The sequence below is a fragment of the Gobius niger genome, assembly GCF_951799975.1.
Source record: "Gobius niger genome assembly, chromosome: 19".
NCBI classification, from domain to species: Eukaryota; Metazoa; Chordata; class Actinopteri; order Gobiiformes; family Gobiidae; genus Gobius; species Gobius niger.
Window position 1 is genome coordinate 25,326,977 of NC_136870.1, and position 25,855 is coordinate 25,352,831.

A 25,855-nucleotide genomic window follows, 5' to 3' on the forward strand; every position below is an offset into this window, starting at 1 on the left:
TTTTTAATTCATGCAGACCTTATATTTGAAGAGTTTAGCAGTGCTAGGCTAGTGCTAGGCTACTGCATGTCTATGGTAACTAGTAGCCTGCATTAAAAACCTCTTCAAAATCATGCACTGCAAAAAATAGATTCTAAGCAAGTAAAAAATGTCTTACTTTAAGAAATAAGTTCTTGTTTTTCCCTAAAAAGTAACAATGTCTTGCCTAGCGAAGTTTTCTTGAGAAAAAAAAATCTTTTTTTAGGAAATAAAATCTAGCCATTTCTTGTTCAGATAAATTTGCTAAAAACATGCTAATGTTTCTTGTAACAAGACATAACAACTTTTTGAACTTTTTGAATCTTCTTCAACTTTAGACAAAGAATATTTTTTCTTATTTTTAAGCGGGCAATATGTTCCTTAAATATTAATATTTATTAAGAACATTTTGCTCAAAAATGTGTGTAATTTAGAACATTTTGCTGAAATCAAGCAACATTTAAGTAAAATATCCCACAATGTCTCAAATAGGAATGTTTTCCTTAAATTATTCCATTTTCTGAGGACATTTTGCTTAATTCTAGCTATTTATTTGCTTAAATTTAGTGTTTCTTTCTTGTTTTATGATAAGAAAAATATTCTAGAAATAAGAATTCTTAGCAAGAAAAAAAATGCTGACCCCAGTGGCAGAATTTTTTCCTTAAAACAAGACAAAATGTCTTATTTTAAGATTTTTTTCCTTGTTTTTAGTAGGGCATTATAGAAAGCTCATTTGTGAACTGTAGTAATGCGGCCGCAGGTAAACAAACTACTGTAGATCTGGTAACCGAGCAGATCACTCCACCGCTGCGTAGCTACAACCAGGAAGCTGCTCAAACATACGTTCTTTTAAATGCAAAATGGTTATATTATAACATTATTCAGTCACACAGACATTTATATGGCTAGTCTGGTGTTAAAAGTGATTTGCCTCAGGTGCTCTGTGGAACGGGTCAGACTGTTTTTAATGCAGGCTAGCTGATACCATAGACATGCACTAGCCTTGCACTAGCCTAGCGCCACGAAACTCTTCAAACATATGAACTAGGGATGTCCCGATCAGGTTTTTTTGCCCCCAATCCGAGTCCGAGTCATTTGATTTTGAGAATTGCCCGATACAATTAAGAAAATTAAGAAAAAAAACTATATTATTCCACTTGTTTTCATTCATGGCTTTGGATATAGAGAGTAACTCTACTGTGTCTGTTTTTTCTCAAGTAAGCAAGACTATTAGTCTTTACAGTGTAATAACAATATATTTGGCCAAAAGCTAAATGTGCCATGTTAACCTGATTACAGTCTCTTTAATAAGTAGATATACGGTGACCACATTTCCCAGCCTGGAAACTGGGACGGGGTCGAGGTTCGCGGCGCAGTGCACCGTCCACCGAGCTGTGCACGCGCGCCGTCCACCGTGGCTTGAGCGCGGGTCACCTACTGTGGGCATATACAGAGTGCGTGTGTTTTACTAAAGGCGTAAGACAAGAAGGAGTGACAACAAGTGCTTCAATTCACCTCCTGAACGTAGAGCGGGGATAAGCGAAGAGAGGAGGCAGTGGTTATCAGGTCATAGACGGTTTCCCCTCGTCTTTCAGCGTTTGCGCACGTATGAGCGCAGCGGGCCGCGCTCTCGTCTCTGTCCAAGGACTTTTAAACATCTTCGCAGAAATGCAAGGGTTTCTCTGCTCAGTGGGGTCTGAGTAGGCCTGGTTTAATCACATGTAGCGGTGTAATAGCGATAAAAAAGCAGCTGTTTGCTACTTCTTACCGCTCTCTCCGTCATGTCTTCCCGTCCGTTCTCACTCCTCTCTCCTCGCTTAGCCTACAGTAAACTCTGCACGCGTTATCAGAGATGTTGTTATTGTTCTCCAGCGCTGGCACTTGTGTGGATTTGTGGCCAGGTGAGTGACAGAGGTTCTGGGCCAGGGCGAGGGGACAGAAAGTGGTTCGCGGTAGCTCGAAATCTGACCAAAAGTAACGAGAATGGACACGCATAAATATCCCAGTCCTGATCGGGAGGTATTGTCCGATTCCGATCGAGTCTGTAACCACGTGATCGGGCCCGATTTCCAATCACGTGATCGGATCGGGACATCCCTAAGAACTGCATGAATTACAAAAAAATGAATAAACCAGCAACACTCTGGATAACTAGGAAATGAGGCCCTATGTCAAAAATCCTGAAATATCCCTTTAACTGTTTTCAAACATGACCATATATGGGCGATCCCAGAGATGCCGTCTGTATAAAAATCCTTCAAAATCTTCCAGTGTGAAGTTTGGAGTGCGTGTGGATCTCTGTGTTCTCACCTGTGTCGCCTTAAACGTGACTCACATTCAGCACAAATCCTCCCAAACGCTCCTTAAATCCCGCACTCCGAAAACCACTAAATGATTCTTTGTCTCCGTTTTCCAAACACACCAGTAAAAGCGGCGGCGATTGTTATGCCTCCGCCGTAATGGCTCATTCTAAACTGATGAAGAACGCGCTAACAAAGCCGCCGTCATTAAGATGTCCGCCGCGTCCGCTCGCCTAATTCGCCGTCTCCTCTGTCTTTGTCATCGACCTGTTTCTAATGGACAGTCACAGACGAGCCACACAATGAAGCTCCTCATCAAAGCCTCGGGTCCCGCTCAGATGTCATTCATTAGCAGATTAAAAGTGTCAGGAATCCTTTATTTGCCCATATAGAAGATTATATACACGTCTGTACCTGACAGGCTGCAGAGATGAGCTCAGGAAGTCATGTAAAGATAATGGGCTCTGGCTCTGAGGGCGTCCACCTGCTTTTCAAAGGACAGTGGGTAAGACGTGTGAGGAGGAACCTGCCCGATCCTGCAGATAATGGGCACCTCAGCTCTGATATTTAGTGTTTTTGAATAAAATATGTGGGGGTCAACTCACCGGAGAGAGAGTTACAGAGACGGACTGACTTAATGACCGGCCTGGAGACGAGGTGGAGACTCGACAAGGCAAAAGAGTTTTTACTGATTCTAACACTTATAGATTATTTATAAGTGAAAATAAATAATCTGAAACAATCTTTGTAACCAATATCAGAATACTCACTTTAGACTTCATGGCCTAAAATATTTTCCCCATCTGTTGGTCGATATTTCCTCATAATTAAGTGACATTTTTTCCCTGTTTTTCCTGCAAAATCTCTGACTGTTTTGCCCGTATGAGATTTAGTTAACGTTGGCTTTCACATTTAACCCTAGAACATTATCACCGGGTGTTTTCACCCGAGCAAATCCATGTATGTGATTTTGATGATGCTGAGTTGATCTGAGTGTCCTGGGTCTCTGAGCTTCAGCTTTGTCTTTGACATCTTTGATGGCCTGGGGGTTTTCCTAAACTCAGGCACATGTTTGGGTGATTTTCACCCAGCGATTGTGATGACGGTCAGGGAGGGCTAATGTATTTAATCAGGCTCTTGCCCCTTTGACATTCAGGACTGACACATTTATTTCTTTGCTCCTGTCTCAGAATTCGTGTCTCTGGCCTCACAGTGAGTGAGTAACACATTGTTATTTTAGTCAAAATCAGACATATTTAGTTTCTCTCTCCTGAAGGACCCTGAGCTTCACCAGAGAAGTCTCACAGATCCCAGGAATGGCTGGACCCAAAACCAACTTTACATCTTCATTATTTTTTTATTGATATGATTATTTTTTGTTCCCAATTCCTAATTTTCCAGTAATTTTGGATCATTTTAAAGGAATAGGCCACCGTTTTTACATACTGAGATATGTTCTTACCTTAGCTTTGACAAGTTCTTTAGGACCTGTCTGATCTTCACCCGTGCCTTCAGTCACGTAAACACAGCGCAGACGGCGTTAGCATTTAGCCTCTCCCCCTCTCCTCTATAGCTCCAAAACAGGTCAAGATAGAAGCTACCAAGCTCTTCCACGTTTTCCTTATTTAAATATGGTTACGTGAAGTGTTCCACTACAAAGTATAATTACACAAAATTAAAAAAGGGGGATCTATATTGTAAGGCATAATAATACCAGGAGTAGTTTGAAATCTGCGCAGTAATCTTCACTTCACTGCGCGGATGCCAAATTACTCCTGGTATTATTACGCCTTACAATATAGTCCCCCCTTTTATCCACTTAGAAAATCCACATTGTTTAATTTTGTGTAATTATACTTTGTAGTGGAACATGTAGTGGCTAAATGCTAACGCCGTCTGCACTGTGTTTACGTGACTGAAGGCACGGGTGAAGATCAGACAGGTCCTAAAGAACTCGTCAAAGCTAAGGTAAGAACATATCTCAGTATGTAAAAACGGTGGCCTGTTCCTTTAATCTGGTCCTCTCATGATGCTTTAATTTTATTTTATTAGACATAACACAGTTTAATATAAAAGAACACGACTCACATGTGTCGTATCGTCATGTTTTGATAGATTTTGATGAAGTTCTTTTCATCGGGTGGATTATCTCGGGTAAAAATCACCCGGCGTTAGTGACGGTGTTATGGATTTGAGCGACAGTGTTCTAGGGTTAGACAGGACGTCTCATTGGTCAACAGAGTAATGAGTCAAAATGACCACTGCATTGTCCACACATGTAAATAATGTCAGTGAGAAATGGTTTCATGTACGTGACATGTCCTACTAACCGGCTCAGATTGTACTTCGATACTACTACATCACTATCTTGAAAACGCAGACTAAGCTCGTACTCACGTGGGGTTCACTGTCCACCAGGTCTTTCAGCTTCGGTTTCCGCCTCTTGCTGCTAAACTCCACCTTGGCCTCGATGGACTTCACCACGAGTTTCATCTGTTCGTAATCCTTCAGCGTGGACAGGTTCACCGAGAAAGGCCCCGGGCTCACCATCCCGCCGAACTGGCACGGCGAGGGGCTCCAGACCAGCCCCCTCTTGTCCCCCGTCAGCACGTAGGACGCCATGATCAGGAACATGACGGCCAGCCCGAACAGGAAGCTGTACACCCGGACCTGCCGCAGCCCGTTGAGGCTCAGGTGACTCCAGCGTCTGGGCGCGTCCCGCTTGGTCACCTCCAGGACGGCGAACAGGTTGGTCAGCGTGCTGTCCACCTGCAGCAGCAGCGGCCTCTTGCGGTACTCCTCGGACGGCGCTCCCAGGAGGCGGTACTTGTAGTCCGTGTCGGCCATTTTGATCCCATAGGTGGAGGCTCGGGGTGATGCTAACACGGAGGCCGGCGCGGTGTGAGCGGGACGAGCGGCGGGGAGTCCGTGATGAGGGGCAGCCGCGGCGAAGGACGTCCCATTTCAGACGGTGACGCAGGCCTGCGAGAAAGAGCGAGGGAAGATGTGAATCATGTTTGTGGGAAGTGGAGACGCTGAGGTTTGGGAAAAGCAGAAGTGAAAGTGCGATTTCTAAGAAGGTTCCGGTGACCGACGTTAACCACATCACGTAATCGTATAACGCTCAATAGTGTTGATCCCAGCTCATGAACAACCTATACTTCAGTGTTGAGCATGGCCAGTTTAACCCCTTAACTCCCACCTGAACCGAGCACATTTTCTCCAGTTTGGCTTTACCCCAATCCAAAAGCTTCTGGAAAAAAGGTGCGAAAATAGCGACAAAACTGAGACGAAAACAAGGATGAAAATGTCACAAAACGTCACAAGAAATTGACAAAAATATGACGAAAAAATGACAAAAATGTGACAAAATGTGACAAAAAAATGACCAAAAAATGACAAAAATGTGACAAAATGTGACAAAAAAATGACCAAAAAATGACCAAAAATTGACAAAAATGTGACAAAACTGTGATAAAAATTTGACAAGAAAATTACAAACATTTGACGAAAAAATGACAAAAATGTGATAAAAAATGGACAAAAAATGGACCAAAAAATGACAAAAAAGTTACAAAAATGAGTTGAATACCCAACAAAATAATGATGGGAAAAAATCTGATGACGTGAGGAAAAAGATCTCTCGGTTCAGGCGGGAGTTAAGAGGTTAAGAACCTAAAGCTGAGGAGACACAACGTGGATTTGCAGGAAAATCTAAAGTCAAAACAAAACACGAGAGCGTAAGGAAAGAGGAGGACAATGAGCTCTGACTGGACTCGGTGGCTTTATTACTATTTTCAGTTTATATTTTGCCGAAAGAAACTCAAACTAGCTCAAAATTATGGAGCCCTGGAAGTGACATCAGACAAAACATTTTTATGGGGGGTGAAAAAAAAAAAAAATAGAAATATAAAAATGTGAAGAAAAAAAAAAATCAACTTTTTTTTTTAACCCTGAGATAATTTTCTTATTCCCCTGAGATAATTTATCTTGTTCCCCTGAGATCATTTTCTCATTCCTCCGAGATAATTATCTTGTTCCCCAAGATAATTATCCAAATTATCCAAGATGTATGGACATCTTTGCAGGATCAGCCCCATGAGATGCATCATCTCATTTTCAAGGGGGTCCTCAGGAAATCATTATCTTGTTTCCCTGAGATCATTTTCTTGTCCCCCCAAGATAATTATCTGGTTCCCCCGAGATGTATGGACATATTTGGAGGATCAGCCCCATGAGATGCATCATTTCATTTTCAATGGGTCCTCAGGGAATCATTATCTTGTTCCCCCAAAATAATTTTCTTATTTCCCCAAAATAATTTTATAATTTCTCAAGATAATTATCTTAATCCCCAAGATAATTTTCTCATTCCTCATCTGGTTCAAGAAAATGATCTGGTTCCCCCAAGATTTATGGATATAGGATCAGCCCCATGAGAGGCATCATCTAATTTTCAAGGGGGTCCTCAGGAAATCATTATCTTGTTCCCCTGAGAAAATGTTCTCATTTCCCTCGAGATCATTTTCTCATTCCCTCGAGATCATTTTCTCATTCCCTCAAGATCATTTTCTCATTCCCTCGAGATCATTTTCTCATTTCCCCAAGATCATTTTCTCATTGCTCAAGATAATTATCTGGTTCCCCCAAGATTTATGGACATATTTGGAGGATCAGCCCCATGAGATGCATCATCTCATTTTCAAGGGGGTCCTCAGGAAATCCTTATCTTCAGAGATAATTTTCTCATTCCCCAAGATAATTATCTCGTTACCCCGAGATACATTTTCATATTTCACCGCCCACATTTTTTTCGTCTGAAGTCACTTCCAGGTAACTTAGTTGCATTTTCTAAACAGCAACTTCTAACATAGAATATATTGCAGTTTTAAAGTAACTTGTACAATAATATTAATAATACTGTATATAAGTAAAGTAAACAGCAGTGGGACGACAGAGCCACGTGATCTCTGTTAATGTCAAAAATCTCCATTGCATTTCCCACAATAATATCAATAAAAAGATGGTTTTCAAGCAGATTTTGATGATGCTTTTGTGAACCACAGCTGTCACGGCTCTGATTCAAACGTCATCTCCTTCCACAACAGAGACGTTTCTGACTGAAATCCGACTTCATTCATCTTTAAATGACTCACGATGGGCCTGACGTTATACAGTCCTTTAGCGCTGACTCAGGCTCCTCCACAAACTCCGGTCTCTCGTGTCAAAGGACGCGGCGTCACTTCCTGATCACGCTTCGCTCAAAGACCCACTTGAACCGCAGTAACCTTCTCGCCGCAGAGTCTTGAGCAACTTTTTTTTCTGCTGCGACTGCAAATCCAAAAAAAACCAAAAGCGGTGTGACGAATCTGCGAGCGGTGACGAGGCGGGACGGTGCGAAAAGTGACTCAGAGCTTCCTCCACTCAGAGCCGTTTAAGTGGGACCCGCGAAATCCTGCTCGAGCGTCATCGAAGCGAACAGAAAATGGATTTACTCTGGATGCGAGACGTCTCCGCCACTGTCGGAGCAGGAGCCGATGTTAAAGGGACTACATGGAGTCTAAAAATGTTAAAATTATGTGTTTTCCTCCCCCTACATGTTCCAGCCATGTCCTAATGCCAAATGTGGCCCTCCAGCACAGAACCTCTGGCCCCCAACTTGATTTTGAGAAATATTATTATGCAAATAAGACGTCAAATACCTGTTAAACTACTCTAAAAATGCGAGAAATAGTGTCAGTGTTTAAAAAATGTGGTGGGTCAGGACTCAAAAGTGGGTTGGTCTATAGGGAAGTTTTATTCAATTTTTTTCCATTTGAAACTGCACCGAAACATTAACAGAGTGTGTTAAAATGGATGTTATTGGGTTGTTTTGATCAGAATTTCAGTCTTAAAGGGATGTTTCAGGATTTTTGACACAGGGCCTCATTTCCTAGTTATCCAGAGTGTTGCTGGTACCTGGAGATATTTTTTTTTCATACATTTCTTATATTCAAGGCCGTGGGAACCCAGGGTGCTGAGGGCGCTGCAGCACCCCCTGGTGGATAGTTTGTGAACTGCAGGCAATATTAAACCCTTAACTCCCACCTGAACCGAGCACATTTTCTCCAGCTTTACCCCAGTCCAAAAGCTTCTGGAAAAAAGGTGTGAAAATAGCAACAAAACTGATGAAAACAAGGATGAAAATGTGAAAAAAGTGAGAAAACATTGACGGAAAAGTGACAAAAAATATACAAAAATGGACAAAAAATGGACAAAAAAGTGATAAGAATTTGACAAAAAAAATGCGAATAATTTGACGAAAAAGTGACAAAAAAGTCACGAAAATTTGACAAAAATGAGACGACTGCCTGACAAAAAAAGTGATGAAAAAAAATCTAATGTGAGGAAAAACATCCATTTAGTTTTGTAGGTCTTTCAAATGAGGCGTTACACTGGCCTACAGGATTTGGGTAAAGCTGAACTGGAGAAAATGCTCTCGGTTCAGGCGGGAGGTAAGAGGTTAATAAATAGGATTTATGCACAGAAAAAGTATTTGGGGGGAAATTTTGTCCCTCAGCGCCCCCTAACTAAAATATCTTCCCACGGCTCTGCTTATATTTGAAGAGTTACGTGGCGCCAGGCTAGTGCATGTCTATGGTATCAGCTAGCCTGCATTAAAAACAGTGTGATCCGCTCCACAGTGCAGTGGATTGTTGGAACTTAATCTATTAAGGCGAATGGAGATGAATAGCGGGAACAAAAAAGTGGAGATATTGATTTGAAGCTTGCTGAACATTACTGATCTAAATATGACACAAACATGTATTGCATTTTTTTCTGTCTGTTTTCATATAAGGCCTTTTTGCGGATGAAAATGGCCAAAATTGCCTATATTTTGGGCAACGAAATCTAAATAATGGATTGAGCCACATTAAAATGTATGGTTTTATTTTATTGACGTATTGGTAATACACTACTGGCTTTGGCTTTTCCGCTCCAGGCGTCTCGTAGGAGGAAAAATACAATATTTGGGTGATGGCGTCATCACGGGGCCCCTTCAGGACACGTGGATGTAAAATCTGTCAATATTTGTGAATGAAAACCCGCGGGAAAGACGGCCTTTCGACGCGCCGCAGCAGCTACTTTCGGGTTATCTCCGCAACATCATAAAATAAGCATCATGTGGGGTGAGATTTGTCATTTTTATTCTTTGACATGAAAACTACGATGTAAAGGGAGGAGAATTCATAAAAAATCTCCACTTCGAAAAATCAATACTTTCACCTGCCGTGTCTCGCCCTCATTTTGGCAGAATTCATTTCTTGGCCCTGTTAGTTTCAAGTTCTCCTTGAGTCTGAGTGGGTTTTCTCGTGGGGCTCAGGATTCCTTCATGATTTCCCCAACAACCCAAAACATGCACAATAATAATGCAGGGGAACAGTTTCCTTCACGTCCAAAGGAGCAGCTGAGGTGGCTCGGGCATCTGTTCCGGATGCCTCCTGTTCGCCTCCCGCGGGAGGTGTTCCAGGCATGTCCTAGTGGGACAAGGCCTCGTGGAAGACCCAGGACACGCTGGTGGGACTATGTCTGGCCTGGTGTGGCCTCGGGGTCTGAACAGCTGGAGGAGGTGTGTGTGGATCGGGACCCCGCAACCCGGCTCCGGATAAAGCGGAAGAAAATGGATGGATGGGAACAGTTTCCCTATAGCAGGACTCGCGATCAGTGTTACTTTCGTCGACTAAAATATTTAGTCTTAATTTTAGTCCAAGTGATATTTTTGACGACTAAAATTGGACTAAAACTAAATTAAAAGTTTCTCATGAGACTAAAACTATGACTGAAATGTCCAGATATTTTAGTCGACTAAAATAAGACTGAATAAAAATGAAAAGGAGAGACTAAAATCAGCCAAACTTCTGTCTGAAAGAGCCTCAGATCATGTAAATCCTCTGTTAAAGAAGCAGCTCTGAGCTTTGTTCATGTGGAGCAGCTCCATGAAGCAGAGGAACAAGATTAAATATGATTATCATGAATATTATCAATGCATAGTCGACTAAATTTACTTGCAATTTTAGTCGACTAAAATTGAAAAGATTTTTCCGATTAAATCTCGACAAAAATTACATTACATTTTAGTCAAAAGACTAAGACTAAAACTAAATTAAAATATGTTGACAAAATTAACACTGCTCGCGATAGATGGTACTTTTTACAACAAGTTTCCGACTGCAGCCCTTTAATGTGCAGGGGGACTCGAGGTAAAGACGTATTAAATCTGCAGGAACCTTTGCCGTGGCCTTGTTCCCTTTTCTGTCATTTTGAAAACATGAAAGATGAAAATAAAATCCGAATATGTCACGGGAAAGTCTCAGCTGTCATTTCATTTCATCTTCCTCTTGCTTCAGTGTGCACATGAACAGAAATGTCCTTCAACAAATCAATCCTCCTCAAAGCCAGTGTGAACAGTTACATTTTGCCAGTATTGTCATCTGTCTTTAAGTAAGGGATAACGTATAGAATGCTGGTCATTATCGGGAAAATAAGCACCGACAGGGAATCTTGTTTCGCCCTGAATATCCCGCTTATTATATTATATTATACTGAACACACACAACATAAACTTCGTACACTTTTATGAAGGCTGAAAGGTTTATTTAATGACTTCCGTGACAAATAGTTCCCAAAGGTTTGCGCGTTGCTCGGCTAGGCTAGAAGCAGCAAGGCTAGTAGTTAGCCTAGCTACTTAGTTGAAGGCGCAGTTGGAGGAATGATGGTGAATCTCTGGGTAAGTTGAAAGTCAGACTCACGCTAACTTCACGAGCGATTCCCCCAACTTCTCTCTCAGTGACAGGACAGATAGTGTTGCTACTACGTACGTGCGGAGTGATATGAAAGCATGAACTCCGTTGCCATTGGCGGCGGTCATTATTTTTTTCAGAGGTCCTTTATCAGAAAATAATGGCCGGTAGAACGTTGGGAAATCCCATTCAAATCAACGGAGCTTCTACTTACGTTGTGAAGAGCCGTATAATAAGACCAAATAAAGCATTGATATCGTCTCTTCAAGTTAAGACACGGGTTAAGTTTCAGTGTTTGACCCAGATGGACGTGATTTCTCGGACGCGGCTCTTCTCATAATCCGATATCTCCGGAACAATCGCGTTAAAGTCCTTTTTCCTGCTAATCAGCCGCGTTCCGCCCTTTCCCTTCCAAACACGCCGGGTCGAGCGATAACAGGACGAGGTCAGACGTGGATAAAGCGCTTCCTGGTCCGGAGAGACGGGATTGGGAAATCAGAAAAACTGGAGATAACAGCGCGGACACGGACGGGGAGTTTCTGGGTTTTACATGAGAGAATTACTACTTATATTATTATATTTAAAACTTCGGTCTAATGTTAACGTGACCAGATTAATGTAGAAAACCCAATAAGAAAACTGTAGAATCACAGCTTTGCCTTGGGCTTGTATCAACCTCTTAACCCCCGCCTGAACCGAGCACATTTTCTACAAATTGGCATTACCCAAATCTAAAAAGCTTCTTGAAAAAAACAAGGGTGAAAATGCAACAAAATAGTGTCAAAATCTGATCAACAAATCCATGAAAGATCAACAAAAATGTGACGGAGATGAAAAAGAATGAGAAAAAAGTGACAACTACACAGCAACAATGATCCGCTCAGGTCAGTTTTGTAAATCTTTCAAATGAGGCATTGAGAAGCTTTTAGATTTGGATAAAGCTGAATAGGAGAAAATGCACTGGTAAGAGGTTAACCAAATGTAAAATCTTCTTGAAAAAAGCATCAAAAGTTCTCTCTTCGTTACTGCCATGTCCTTTGGATCTTCAACGATAGCTATACCCACGATCTACACCAGGATCTCCCCAGTATTTAAGCTCAAATCCATCCCATACGTCCAAATAAAGGACTATTATTTGTGCCAGTGGACAATGGTTATTCCAGGTTAGCCCCGTTAGCTTGTTCCAATCGCCTACAGCTCATTGTTGATGAAAAGTCCACAATAAACCACAAATGCATCAAGCCCGGCTCAGTGTGTGATCATCTCAAAGGCTGCTTTATATAGTTACCGGCTTTATTTACGTTATTATTGCATAATACTTGTTTTCACTGGATCAGTGTGTGCTAGCTGCTAAGAGGCTAGTTAATGCTGGGCGAGCGGTTAGCAGCTCGGCTACGGACTTATTGACACGCCTGATGTTCTCACGTTGCAAACACAGACTCGATAAAGTTGTCAGAGGCGGTCAGTGCTTTTTACTATAGTCTGAGCTCACAGACCCCGGGGGCAGCGGCAGGGGCCATTCTGAGAGAGCTCAGAGGGGCCACTGGCTCTAGGCCCACCGGTCCCGCCTCAACTGAGCTTTACCCAAATCTAAAAGCTAAAAAGAAAAGCATCAAAATAGCGAGAAAAAGAGGATGAAGAGTCAACAAAAACATGAGAAAAACACGGACACAACAAAAAACGTGAGAAAAACACAACAAAAATATGACAGAAATGTGGCGACGTGACGAAAAGTTTCCATCACTTTTGTAGGTCTTAGCTTTCAAATGAGGCGTTACATTGTTGATCTCCAGTCGAGAAGCTTTTAGATTTGGGTAAAGCCCAGTGTAAAAAACATGAATCTAAAAGGAATTCTGTGGAGTATGGTGCACCACAAGGATCAATTTAGGGACCATTATTATTTATTTTTTATATTAATGATTTTACTTCTGTTTCTACGACCACCTTTCCCGTTCTTTTTGCTGATGATACCGATCCAAAAAATAATAATAAAAAGCCAAACTGGGGAAAATGCACTCGTTATTGTCAAGGCGGTTGGTAAGAGGTTAAAATATGTATTTGTGGAATTGCACAATTACTCTAATTTGGGCCAGGCTGGTCAGAGTCCAGGGCTGTTTTTCAGTCCCAGTCCAGCCCCTGTGCAGCGGTTAGCTATCCCGCCCGGCCTTCGAGGCTCCGAGCCGGGAGGGAGACAAATTTTGGGAGAGTAGAACGCCCAAATTGGTATTTGCATATTACCTGAAAGGGCCCTATGAGCCCAACTCACCCCTCCCTCACCTGCTTCAGAGGAGAAGGACAGAAAACGGCCAGTCCTGGGATGAGAGTTGTCTAGTTCTGTGGGTATTTGCTGATTTGAGGTTTAATCTCTTAACTCCCGCCTGAACTGAGAGGATCTTTTTCCTCACGTCATCAGATTTTTTTTCCATCATTTTTTTGTTGGGTGTTCAACTCATTATTGTAACTTTTTTTGTCATTTTTCGTCACATTTTTGTCATTTTTTCGCCAAATTTTTGTAATTTGTTTGTCACATTTTGTCATTTTTTCGTCAAATTTTTGTAATTTTTTTTGTAACATTTTGTCATTTTTTTGTCATTTTTTTGTCATTTTTTTGTCTATTTTTTATCACATTTTTTGTAACTTTTTTGTCACATTTTTGTCATTTTTTCTTCAATTTTTTGTCAATTTCTTGTGAACTTTTTGTGACATTTTTGCCACTTTTTCATAAATTTTTCGTCATTTTTTTGTCAACGTTTTCTCACTTTTTTGTCACATTTCCATCATTATTTTCGTCTCCGTTTTGTTGCTATTTTCACAGCTTTTTTCCAGAAGCTTTTGGACTGGGGTAAAGCCAAAATGGAGAAAACGTGCTCGGTTCAGGTGGGAGTTAAGGGGTTGATTTAGTCTATCGAGCTGCAGTAAATGCATAAGCAGACCGACTTCCGCCCTGGGAAATCTGTCCAAAGAGGCAGAGCGCTCGTCCTCACAGAAATAAGGTCCCGGGAAAACAGTTTTGAAGTCGCAGCGTTTGAGAACTGAAAATCGGCCTTGTTTACCGAGCCACAGCCCGAAGCGTCTCACTCGTCTGCGGTCGAGGAGCTGTCGGCGCCGCCATCGACTCGGCGCGTCCTTCATCACGGGGAGTCAATGAGGCTGAGGGAGGACGCTCCGGGCCGTTTAGGAAGCAAGGAGACAGAGAAGCATCCTATTACTCCACACCCCTCCTCGTCGTGGAGATTCCTCAGATATAATGAAGAAACTTGCCTTGAATGAAAAGTGCTTTGTTTCCTGCATTTGTTCATGTTTCAAAAATACGGTATATAATTTAAATAAAAAGGCATACTTTTTTCATATTCAGTTATTTAATGACTTTTTTTATTTGCAGTTTTTGTCATTGCTGGATGAAGGAAAATCGCAAGGACCCTTCATGCTGCAAGACACATCTCATGTATGGACAACTTGCCAATAACCATCATTCATACACTGCAAAAAGTAATTTACTAGATTAGTTTAGATGTCTCAATTTGCGCATTATAATCCAAATTTTAGTTGTTTTCACTAGTTAAGATGTAGTTGGGCATTTGGCCTAGATTATTTCACTTGTTCTGAGATGTTTCTGACTCGTTTCAATACATTTCGCCTTTATTTCAAGTAAGTTTCTCTGCCAATGGAGTGAGAAAAATGGTCTTGTCCCATTGGCAGTTTTACTTTCTGATTTCAAGCAACCAGTCTGAAATGTCCTCAAACTAGCAAAATAATCTTGGTCAGATCAGGAAAAAGGTCTAAATGAGTAAAAACCCCTCAAAATAGGATATATTTCCTCAAGTCCTTGAAACCAATGCTTGACTTTTTGTAGTGTCATATGGACTGTTGGAAAAAGGCTATTCTTCTAACCTACAACTACAATATCTGCAGCTAGTACTATGGTACTTTTCAGCACATGCCTGTAAGTAGAGACCTTTGCATACGGGTTAAGGTATCGGGCGCCTTAACCCGGCGTTTGGTTTATCCTGCAATGCTAGTTAAGGGGCCCACAGAATACTGCTTTTGTCATTGTACAGTTCAACAAATATAGTGCATTCAAAGTCCCTTATTAATGTAAACATTTAGTGCTACAAAAACAAAAGTCTTTTTCTTCTGCATGTAGAAAGTGCCACCTTACATAAACTGTAATTGAAATAAATGTATTGCAATAGTAGTTTTAATTGTTTACCGTAAATGCTCTAATATAGGCCGGGGCCTTTATTTACTTAAGGGCCTATTGGAACCAGGCCACAATTAGAGACAGGCCTTTATTTCTATTTGAGCAAAACGGACGACCAGGAAAATGAAGAAAAACGAGATTTGTGTCCATTTGCACCTAAAATATTAGGTTCATTTATTAACTAACATTTCAAACACTCTCCCAGCGGCTGGAACATTGACGCCTTTTATTTTGTCGGGACAACAGGAAGTGTTTCGTTATTGTTAGCGGAGCTTTGACATCAATGTCACTGCAGGTTTCTGTTTCGTTTTTACCGCGGACCGGATTATTTGTTGTTTTCTTGTGTAAAAGGCGAGTTTAGACGGAGCGTTTGTGTTTGTGATCGATCATGAGACTGACCCGAGAGAAGACGAGACGCTCGCGCTGAGTTATTTTGAGGCGTGGGACTGACCTGCACACGGAGCAGCTGGACGTGCTTTGAAGACGCGATGGTGACTTTATTAAAACCCTGGAGGGTCACACGACATTTGTTTGCCCTGTTTCCACAAATAGTCACAGGAGGTTTGAAAAGTGGCTAAATCTGTGTCAAAGTTACGCTCGGATCAGCTCCTCCGCAGCGTCCCCCTCGGCCCGGGTTCCCGTTTGTTTACTTCCTGCACGTGAGTTTTCTTTTACACCAGTATGAGACACATTCCTAACATGGGGAATATTTCTACTGCTATAGTTTCTAATAAAAGCCCCGGCCTGTTTTAGAGACTGGATTTAATTTGCCTCCGCCAGCCGCGAACCCGGCCCCTGTCAGTGACCCGGCCTCTGTCGGAGACCCGGCCTCTGTCGGAGACCCGGCCACTAATGGAATACAGGCCAGTATTAGAGAATTTACAGTATTTAAGGTGTTTTACACTATTGTTTAATTTTATATTGTATTTAGAGCTTACTAAAGACCACGGCTGCCCGGTTTATAAAAAAGACAAAGTGATACAACATTTTTCATGGTAGAAATCTGGCAGCTGAATAAAAGGTTGCATCTTTAAATTTTAGTCTTGAAACATGTAATTTTAAAAGGTTTAAAAGCCTTTTTGAATCTATACACTGATTCCGTAACCTTGTTTACATGTTTACCGTGTTTTTTACGAAAATATTCTGGCAACCACAGCTGCCAAAGTTTTTTCATATAAAGAACAGATTTTTTTTTTAGCTGAATGTAACCCACATAAAATTGTGCCTTTTTAGAATAAATTAAATAATACATTTCTAGTTGCCTGCCGTGGCTGCAACACGTGGCCACACCCGCGCGCACCTTTTTCCCTCGCGAGATGTCCATAGCCAATCACGTCACAGTAGGGCTCCTATACAAGCTTCCTCTTTCTTCTCTCCGGCAGAAGGTGGGAGAGAAGCAACAGGACGTCTGCAACAGGTTCGTAAACTCACTCTACTTCGCTATAGTTCTCCGTTGATTAAAACTAAACCTCCGTTGTACATTCTCGCTAACCGCCCCGCAGACGCTGGGGTTTTCGCTGTGGGACAGATTATTGAGTGGAAATCGGTGAGTTGATGCATCAATGTATTGTTTTGATGTAGCGCATTGCCTTGTTTTGGAACTGTCATGCTGGTATTTTAGATGTTGTGATACCATGAATGTTTATGTGTGTGCGCAACACACTTTGTAGTCGAGTCTAGCTAGCGTTTGCGATGTTGTTTATTGATTTGGTCTTGTTTATCCGAACAGACCAGTTGACCTTCTCGGGTCCACTCGTGATGGCGAGCTGAGCCTATAGAGCCCGAAGAAACAACAATCCCTCTCCTGCGGTCTGGTAGGAGCCGTTGTGGCCAGTCCTCTCCCACCTTTTCTTTTCCACCTTTCGCGTCCACATGAACTGTTTTACGCGTATGGACTAACTCACATCTTCAAATAAACTCACTGGACACTGATCCATCCTTAGTGATGGACTAAGAACTCAAACTTATTGTGGATGGAAGTGTCGGTTAGGTGGGAGCGACGCGTTTTTGTTGTTTTGGATTTATGGGACTGAACTATTTTTTTGTTGCTGGTTTGTTTGTTGGAAAAAAAACAAATGCTAATTCAGTAAGGAAAACCACATTGCACTTCTATACCATGTATTGTCCATGTCTACCTGCAGGATTGTAAATATTGTAGTATTCTGTAAAATCTACGGTAACTCACTGGCCGCTGCAGTGCCAGTTTTTCACCGTAATTGTAATAACAGATTATGTTACTGTATTTCTAACGGTACTTTCCAAAGCAGCAGAAAATGGCCTGAGACTCTGAACTGGAAAAACGGCGGAGCACGGAGCTGTTTGTTGTTTTCGGAGAGGGGAACGGCCGAACTCGTCACTGAAGCGCTTCTCTATCAAAGCTGATGATGAAAGAAGCGGCTTTTTGGTGAAATTCGCTCCAGGCCAAAGAGAGGGAGAGCGGGGACAGGAGGTTACATCAGGCGCTCAGGTGCAGCGGGCGATCGACACTCAAACAGATCAGCAAAAGAATCGCAATGTTTGGGAGAAAACGTCAGTCGGATTCTGCGGATGATCGAGACGTCGAGCCACAGCGGTGACTGAATTATGGATTCCACGGGTTTAACAAATGCGGAGCTATATATAGAGCGGGTGTGTGAGACGCCATGATGGATTCCCACTGATCCCAATTAGCTCCGAGCTTCAGGGGTCAGAGGAAAGGGCAGCGCAGCGGAGCAATTAGACCGGGGCTTCGGAGGGACAAGATGGCCGCCATGAGTGAGGGACGGGAGGGAGAGACAGGAGGGAGAGACAGGAGGGAGAGACAGGAGGGAGAGACAGGAGTGAGGGACAGGAGGGAGAGACAGGAGGGAGGGACAGGAGTGAGGGACAGGAGGGAGGGACAGGAGGGAGAGACAGGAGGGAGAGACAGGAGTGAGGGACAGGAGGGAGAGACAGGAGGGAGGGACAGGAGTGAGGGACAGGAGGGAGGGACAGGAGGGAGAGACAGGAGGGAGAGACAGGAGGGAGGGACAGGAGTGAGAGACAGGAGGGAGGGACAGGAGGGAGGGACGGGAGTGAGAGACAGGAGGGAGAGACAGGAGGGAGGGACAGGAAGGAGGGACAGGAGGGAGGGACAGGAGTGAGAGACAGGAGTGAGAGACAGGAGAGTGGCCTCACGACTTCTGCTTCCGGGTACTTGCAGACCGGCAAATATGCAAAAAAAACTCTTAAAAACAGCCATCAATATTTCTGAAACTCAACAGAGAGTGACTGAACATACTTATTTCTTAGACTCATTAGCCAAAAATACTGCACCTACTGCTAAAAAAGTAATATTTACTATTCACCCTTCGAGATCGGGTGAGGAGCTCAGTTCCCCGGGAGGAGCTCGGAGTAGAGTCGCTGCTCCTTCACGTCGAAAGGAGCAGCTGGGTTGGCTCGGGCATCTGTTCCGGATGCCTCCTGGTCGCCTCCCGCGGGAGGTGTTCCAGGCATGTCTTAGTGGGACAAGGCCTCGTGGAAGACCCAGGACACGCTGGTGGGACTATGTCTCCGAGCTGGCCTGGTGTGGCCTCGGGGTCAGTACAGCTGGAGGAGGTGTGTGTGGCCCCGGATAAAGCGGAAGAAAAAGGATGGATGGCTACGTGCGGGGTTAGCGTTAGCATTTTTCTCCGCTAAACTGGAAATACCGATTTATAAATATTACTTTTCTCGCATATTTGCCGGTCTGCTAGTACCCGACGTGTGGTCTTCTGGTCTGTCTCTCGCGTGTTTGTGCAACTCCAGTATTGACCTATCACGTATCATAGTAATTCAAAATAAGCCGAGGTCGAGGTCACGTATTCTCACTTGGAGTCATTAGTGTTTGGACCGGTCCCAGTCCAGTCCTGATGAGGCGGCTGTAGCTTTAGCTTCACACGGCGCCGCAGGCTGGACCGGCCCCAGTCCGGTCCTGATGATGCGGCTGTAGCTTTAGCTTCACACGGCGCCGCGGGCTGGACCGGTCCCAGTCCGGTCCTGATGATGCAGCTTTAGCGTTAGCGCTGCAGGCGGCGCATTAGCCCCTGTGTTTGAGGTTAATTACAGTCATTATGAAGCGGCGCTGTCAGAGTGGCTGAAGGAGCAGAGACAGGAGGCTCTGGCCCACATCACACCCACTCGCCTCCACTCTTCTCTCCGGACACGGAGCGAACGAGACGCCTCCAGACATCACACAATCGCTGAGGCCGAGATTTCACATTCTTCAGCAAATAAAGCCACATGGGCACTTACAAATGTACTCATTCGTTTGTATCCATTTGAAACTTTGGCTGCAGATTACTGACATAAACATGAGCGGAAAAATACGGCAGATACTCGGTCATTTCAGAAAAAAATAGGGAAACCAATACAAGTAGTTTGATTTAAGTACTTGCCGATACCAAATACTGATACAAGTACAAGGCAGTTTCTTCCACAGACTTTTTTTAAGTGACGTTTTATAGACTGACTTTTCCACAGCAGATTGGTTTGTAATTAGTGAATTTACTCATTTACATTTCCTTGAGTAAAGTCGGCGACACTTTTAAGAAAAGTTATATCAGAATTGAACCGATGACATTTGGTTATTTTATTTTCATTCAATATTATTTATTATTTTTTGCCTCTGCCCATCATAGACAGAACAGCTCATGTGCTTTATTCATTTATGTATTTGTATTCAACAATAGTATTGAGATGTTACTTATTACTGCAGATAAATGGTCTCTTTTCGTCTTTACTTCAGCTCTGTGTGGATTTTCTCGTGTGTTTATAGTAACTTATCCAGTAGCTTCAACATTTTGATATATTTATTTTGGATTTTCGGAGGACTTTTTAGTCGCTGGGTTAGTTTTTCTGATGAATAAGCCCCTGGGAATAAATCGACAGAACTGTTAGCTCCGAGTTAGCGGCTAATTTAGCAACATTAGCATCATTAGCCTGTATGTTGTAAACACTGCAGATGCTGCAGCACTAACAACATTTAGCTCTGGTTAAATCCAGCACAGACTCTGATTTAGGGAGTGTCGTCTGTAATAAAGTCAGCTCTATGTGGAATATTGTTTACACTAAACTATTCTCTAGTTTGTTGATATTTTCTCTCCTCAGCGCCGGCCACACGTCAAGTGGTATCGGCTTCTGGTATCGGGACCTGATGAATGAGAACAAACATGTGGTATCGGCCCGATACCCAATACTGGTATCAGTATCGGTGCATCCCTAAATAAAAAGTAAGGTGTTTTATGTATACAAAGTAGTGCTGGGACGATTCGCTTTTGATCTGATATGTATCACGATACTGAGGATCCAGTGCAATATATACAATATATTTTAATGCACAAAGTATTACATTTATGATTCGTCATCGTAACAAACTGCAATATTTAACCGGAAAGTTGAGTTTCCAAAATGTATAAATGAAATATAAATCTGTCCGATATTCAAATCAAATCTGTATTTAACAAAACCACCTTTAAAGGGGTTAGACTCAAGTTGGCCATTTTATACTCACTACTGCCACCTCAGGTCATACGTGTAGCTGCAGCTTCTGTATTAAGCTCGTGCACTTCTGACCCGAATTAACACCTTTCTGAGTGACAGGATTTTAGAGGCAGTTGTGGTGAACAGGTCTGAGCTCGTTCTACACATTAGGACATGAAGGAACATGTAGGGGGAGGAAAATGCTTAATTTTAACATTTTAAAACTCCGTATAGTCCCTTTAAGTCAAAAACATTTGTATTCTTCAATATCTATGACAAAGTTGAGTATCAAAAGTATTGCAATGCATAGTTTGCAATATGACACACACATACCATCATATGCAAAACCATGTATATTTCAATACTACACCAACGAGTCGAGGAAAAGTCATAAGAAAAGCCTCGTAAAGGGTGAGTTCATTTTCACGTGCAAATCTAGAACCGGTTTGTCGGGAAAACAACTTCTGACTTTTTCTTTTCGCTCCAACTTCCCAAAGCCCAACAACAAGCAATTTCCCATCTCGGGGCCTCCTCCCTTTAACGCTACAAAGAAAAACAATCTCCGCGTCTCGCCGCCGCACGGTCCCGTTCAGTCAGCTCCTGTTTGCTTCGCCTTTCGGTCCCGTTTCCCCTCAGAAGAGCCGAGCGGCGGCAGATTGGGTGAGACTGTTTTCCAGCCCGTGTTCCGCGGAGCGTGGCGGAGTCCGAACACGGGGGTTTTGACAGCTCCACTTGATAAGGAGTAGCTCGAATGCGGAGGGCGGTATCGCTGAGGGGATCGTGGTAATCCCGGCGCAGTATCTCCTGTGCGGATGTTTACGGCCACGGCAACAAGCGTAGATAAGCAGCAGGTTGTGGGAAATCACATCTGCCTCTGGATTTATTCGTTTATGAAGTGTCTCTTGCTGTTTGCTGCTGGTGAGGCTCTATTGACTCTAATATAAAGCAAAAAGTGCAGGAAAATGCTACTTCCTCTCTATGGTAATTGTGTAAATGTTACTTGATTTTTGCAAATGAAGATTCAAGCAGAACTAAGTAACTTGTTCACCTTAATAAATCCTTTCCGTAGTCCCTCTGGGGGTAATACAAGTGTTCATGTGTCTCTGGCCAGAAAAACACACAAAAAACGGACCAGAGCCACCAATACACACTAATAGAATCACAAAGAAGAAGCTAACAGGCTAACGGGTAAGCTAACTGCGGGCTAGCGTCACTTAAACAGTATTTACAGCCAAGTTTGAGTTAAAATAATGATCTCTATTGTGTAACTGGATGAACAATATCCCTCTGTCCCTTTGTCTTTTCTGTCAGCGTAGTATTTACTCTCACGGACAATTAATGAGTAAAAAAACACAACATGCTACGACACCTGCAGTTGCACTTATGGCCTCGAGAGTCTCAAGAGTTACTTAGTACTGCTTTAAAAGACAGGAAAGTGTACATGGCAGGAAGTGACAATCCTGATTGTTTTTACATTTTTGTTGAATTTTTGTCACTTTTTTGTTGAGTTTTTGCCATTTTTTTTGTTGAATTTTTGTCACATTTTTGTTGAATTTTTGTCACTTTTTTGTTGAGTTTTTGTCACTTTTTTGTTGAGTTTTTGTCATTTTTTTGTTGAGTTTTTGTCATTTTTTTTGTTGAGTTTTTGTCACATTTTTGTTGAGTTTTTGTCATTTTTTTGTTGAGTTTTTGTCACTTTTTTGTTGAGTTTTTGTCATTTTTTTGTTGAGTTTTTGTCATTTTTTTGTTGAGTTTTTGTCACATTTTTGTTGATTTTTTGTCACTTTTTTGTTGAATTTTTGTCACATTTTTGTTAAATTTTTGTCACATTTTTGTTGAATTTTTGTCACATTTTTGTTGATTTTTTGTCACTTTTTGGTTGAATTCTTGTCACATTTTTGTTAAATTTTTGTCACATTTTTGTTGAATTTTTGTCACATTTTTGTTGATTTTTTGTCACTTTTTGGTTGAATTTTTGTCTCATTTTTGTTGAATTTTTGTCACATTTTTGTTGATTTTTTGTCACTTTTTGGTTGAATTCTTGTCACATTTTTGTTAAATTTTTGTCACTTTTTTGTTTAAGTTTTGTCACATTTTTGTTCGATTTTTTCACACTTTTGTTTAATCTTTGTCACTTTTTTGTTGCGTTTACATCCTTGTTTTCTCCTCATTTTTTGTCGCTGTTTTGTTGCTTTTTTTCCCAAGAATCTTTTTGATTAGGGTAAAGCCAAACTGGAGAAAATGGGATCCGTTCAGGTGGGAGTCAAGAGGTTCAGAAAAAGGTAAAAATATTTGACTATGGAAGGATTTTAGATTAGTTGACCTCATTGTGAAAACACTGGCATAATTCCTGATGTAAGGGGATTCTCAGAGTAAAAATGAAAGCCTCAAGGCAATAAAAGTTTGGGAACCACTGACTGTATGTGACACAGGGGTCACCACAAAGGACCCGGAGGAGCGAGTGGGCAAAGGGAATGTGTTTTTATAGTCCACCAGCCGGCACAGTGGAGCGGCAGTCCCTCTCCTTCACGATCCATCCATCCCACTGACTATTTCTCCCTCTCCTCCCTCCCTCCCTCTCTGACTCACATTTAAGCACAAACCCGGAGCAGGACGACCGGGCGGCGGTGGCGGCGGTGGAGCGGTGACGGCGCTTCGCTCGGACAGAAGTGCAGAGTTGCAGAAAGCAAAAATTTCAAGGTGCAGGTTTCGCTTGTGTGGCCCGGGAGGAGGACAAGAAGAATGTGAAAAATGAGGAGGGAGAAAGCAAAATGGCCGACTGTCTCTTGGGGGGGAAAGCGGACGGAGAGGCCTCGACAGGGAGTGGACAGAGCGGCCTTGAGGAGGTGGAATTAACGGCTAAATATGAAAAGGCGACCCCGCTATTACTGCAAATAACTCACTTCTCCAACCGAGGAACACCTGGAGAGTATTTTCATAGCTTGAAACAGCGTTATTAAAGAGACTTTCCTGAGTTTAACCATGTAATGAGTGTCACAAACAGATTTGAAGTGGGTAACCCTGTTCACTCGGTCGTTTCTTCCATGCCTGTAGCGCTCCCATCACTGCCTGGTTATTTTGCATCATAAGAAAAACACGAAAATGTCTCCCCAAAATCAAGCACTTGACTGTCTGAAACCCACCGTCTCCTCCTCACAGAGACATCGTTTCAAATTATAAAGTGTAAAATGTCAATGCTGAGGCAAGAAGAGAAGAATGTTTGAAAGGGGGAATGAAATAGAATATTTATTGTTTCCTTGCAGAGAAATTTGCCTGGGAGAGTCGCTGCAAAAGGCGGCGATACGTTCAATATAAAACATCTTAGAGACACAGACAAAGGTGTGCTCATTAACCTCTTACCACCCGCCTAAACCAAATGCATTCTGTCCTCTTTGGCTATTATATAGGCCTGTGTAACACCTCATTTGAAAGCTAAGACCCACAAAACTGATCTTTTTCCTCGCGTTGTTGCTGTGTTGTGTCACCTTTTTTATGTTTTTTCTTTCTTTCTTTTTTTCCATTTTTGTCACATTTTTGTTGAGTTTTTGTCACATTTTTGTCACATTTTCGATGAGTTTTGTCACTTTTTTGTTGAGTCTTTGTCATATTATTGTTGTGTTTTTGTCACATTTTTGTCAAGTTTTTGTCACATTTTTGTCAAGTTTTTGTCACATTTTTGTTGCATTTTTGTCACATTTTTGTCGAGTTTTTGTCACATTTTTGTTGAATTTTTGTCACATTTTTGTTGAGTTTTTGTCACATTTTTGTTGAGTTTTTGTCACATTTTTGTTGAATTTTTGTCATATTTTTGTTGAATTTTTGTCATTCTTTGGTTGAGTTTTTGTCACATTTTTGTTGCATTTTTGTCACATTTTTGTCGAGTTTTTGTCACATTTTTGTCGAGTTTTTGTCACTCTTTGGGTGAGTTTTTGTCACATTTTTGTTGCGTTTACATCCTTGTTTTCTTCTCATTTTTTGTGGCTATTTTGGTGCTTTTGTCCCAAGAAGCTTTTTGATTAGGGTAAAGCCAAAGAAAATGGGATCCCTTCAGGTGGGAGTTAAGAGGTTAAGTATTAATAAGCATTAGTAATCATTTTAGGGTCAGGGTCGGCTATGAATAAGTGTATTATTAATGTCCTATTTGCATGTTAAGAGATAAAAGTACAATGAGCAGTGTGTTAATACTTTACAAGCATGTTATTAATGTTTATTCATACTTTATTAACACATTGAGGCCGCTCTGTTTTGGGGATTTAGCTGTAGAGTACCAACAATCCAGACTATGTTTCATGATATTTGTAGCACCACAGTGTAGCTATGGACACATGATATGGCTCGTTTGAAAGGTGAGACTCTAAGCCCTCCGTAGGTGAAAACAGTTTAATTCTACGTGTCGCGGTTCCTGAGAAATTGAAACTAAACAGAGACTAGTTTTGATCAAAATCACTGTTTTTTTTCTAGATTCTGAGATATTTCGTGTTTTATGAAACTCTCTCCTCTCTGGACGGACACTAACGTTATGTGAAGAGTCAAATGCCGAAATATTTCAGTTTCAAGTCAATTTTCAATGTTCTCTTTCCTGAAACAGCAGGGAAGGGAAGGGGAGCAAGAGGAGGAGAGGTAGGAGGGGCTTACTGGGAGATCACATGATAACCAGGAAGTGAATCGACTGTAAACATTTCATGAAATAAGTCAATTTCTTCTTGATTTGAGAAACTAATTTAAAGGGATTATTTGTATTTGAGATTATTGCAAACACCAGGATTCTCAAACATTTCTGCTTCAGGCACTTTAAACTGTTTTGCAGCGACCCTGAATGAAACCTGATGAATTCAAAACACTTTCCCCTCTTTTCATCCAACTCAATATAACCTCACTCTATTTCTAACACACACTTAACATTAGCAGCTTTTTTCCCGCTAATGCGATTTGCAAACGTGTGCGTCTACGCGTCGTCTTCCATTTCCCGGGTCTTCAATAACAATCACCCACAGATTTCCCCGTTCGCGATAAAGTCCAATCGCTCGGCCTTGAACCGCGGCGTGTCTGATGAACTGCACGGAATCCACCCGAAAAAA

The 25,855-nt window shown here is 42.0% G+C and overlaps 1 protein-coding gene across 1 annotated transcript in view; it reads right to left on the reverse strand.

Annotated features, from left to right (window-relative positions):
• Positions 1 to 25,855, reverse strand: part of chst15 (carbohydrate sulfotransferase 15) — a 101,606-nt gene that overhangs the window by 39,318 nt on the left and 36,433 nt on the right. Inside the window, exon 2 of the mRNA XM_079577207.1 lies at positions 4,716 to 5,300. Coding sequence (XP_079433333.1) covers positions 4,716 to 5,165 — 450 coding nt within the window. The 5' untranslated portion in view covers positions 5,166 to 5,300. The remainder of the gene's footprint in view (positions 1 to 4,715; positions 5,301 to 25,855) is intronic.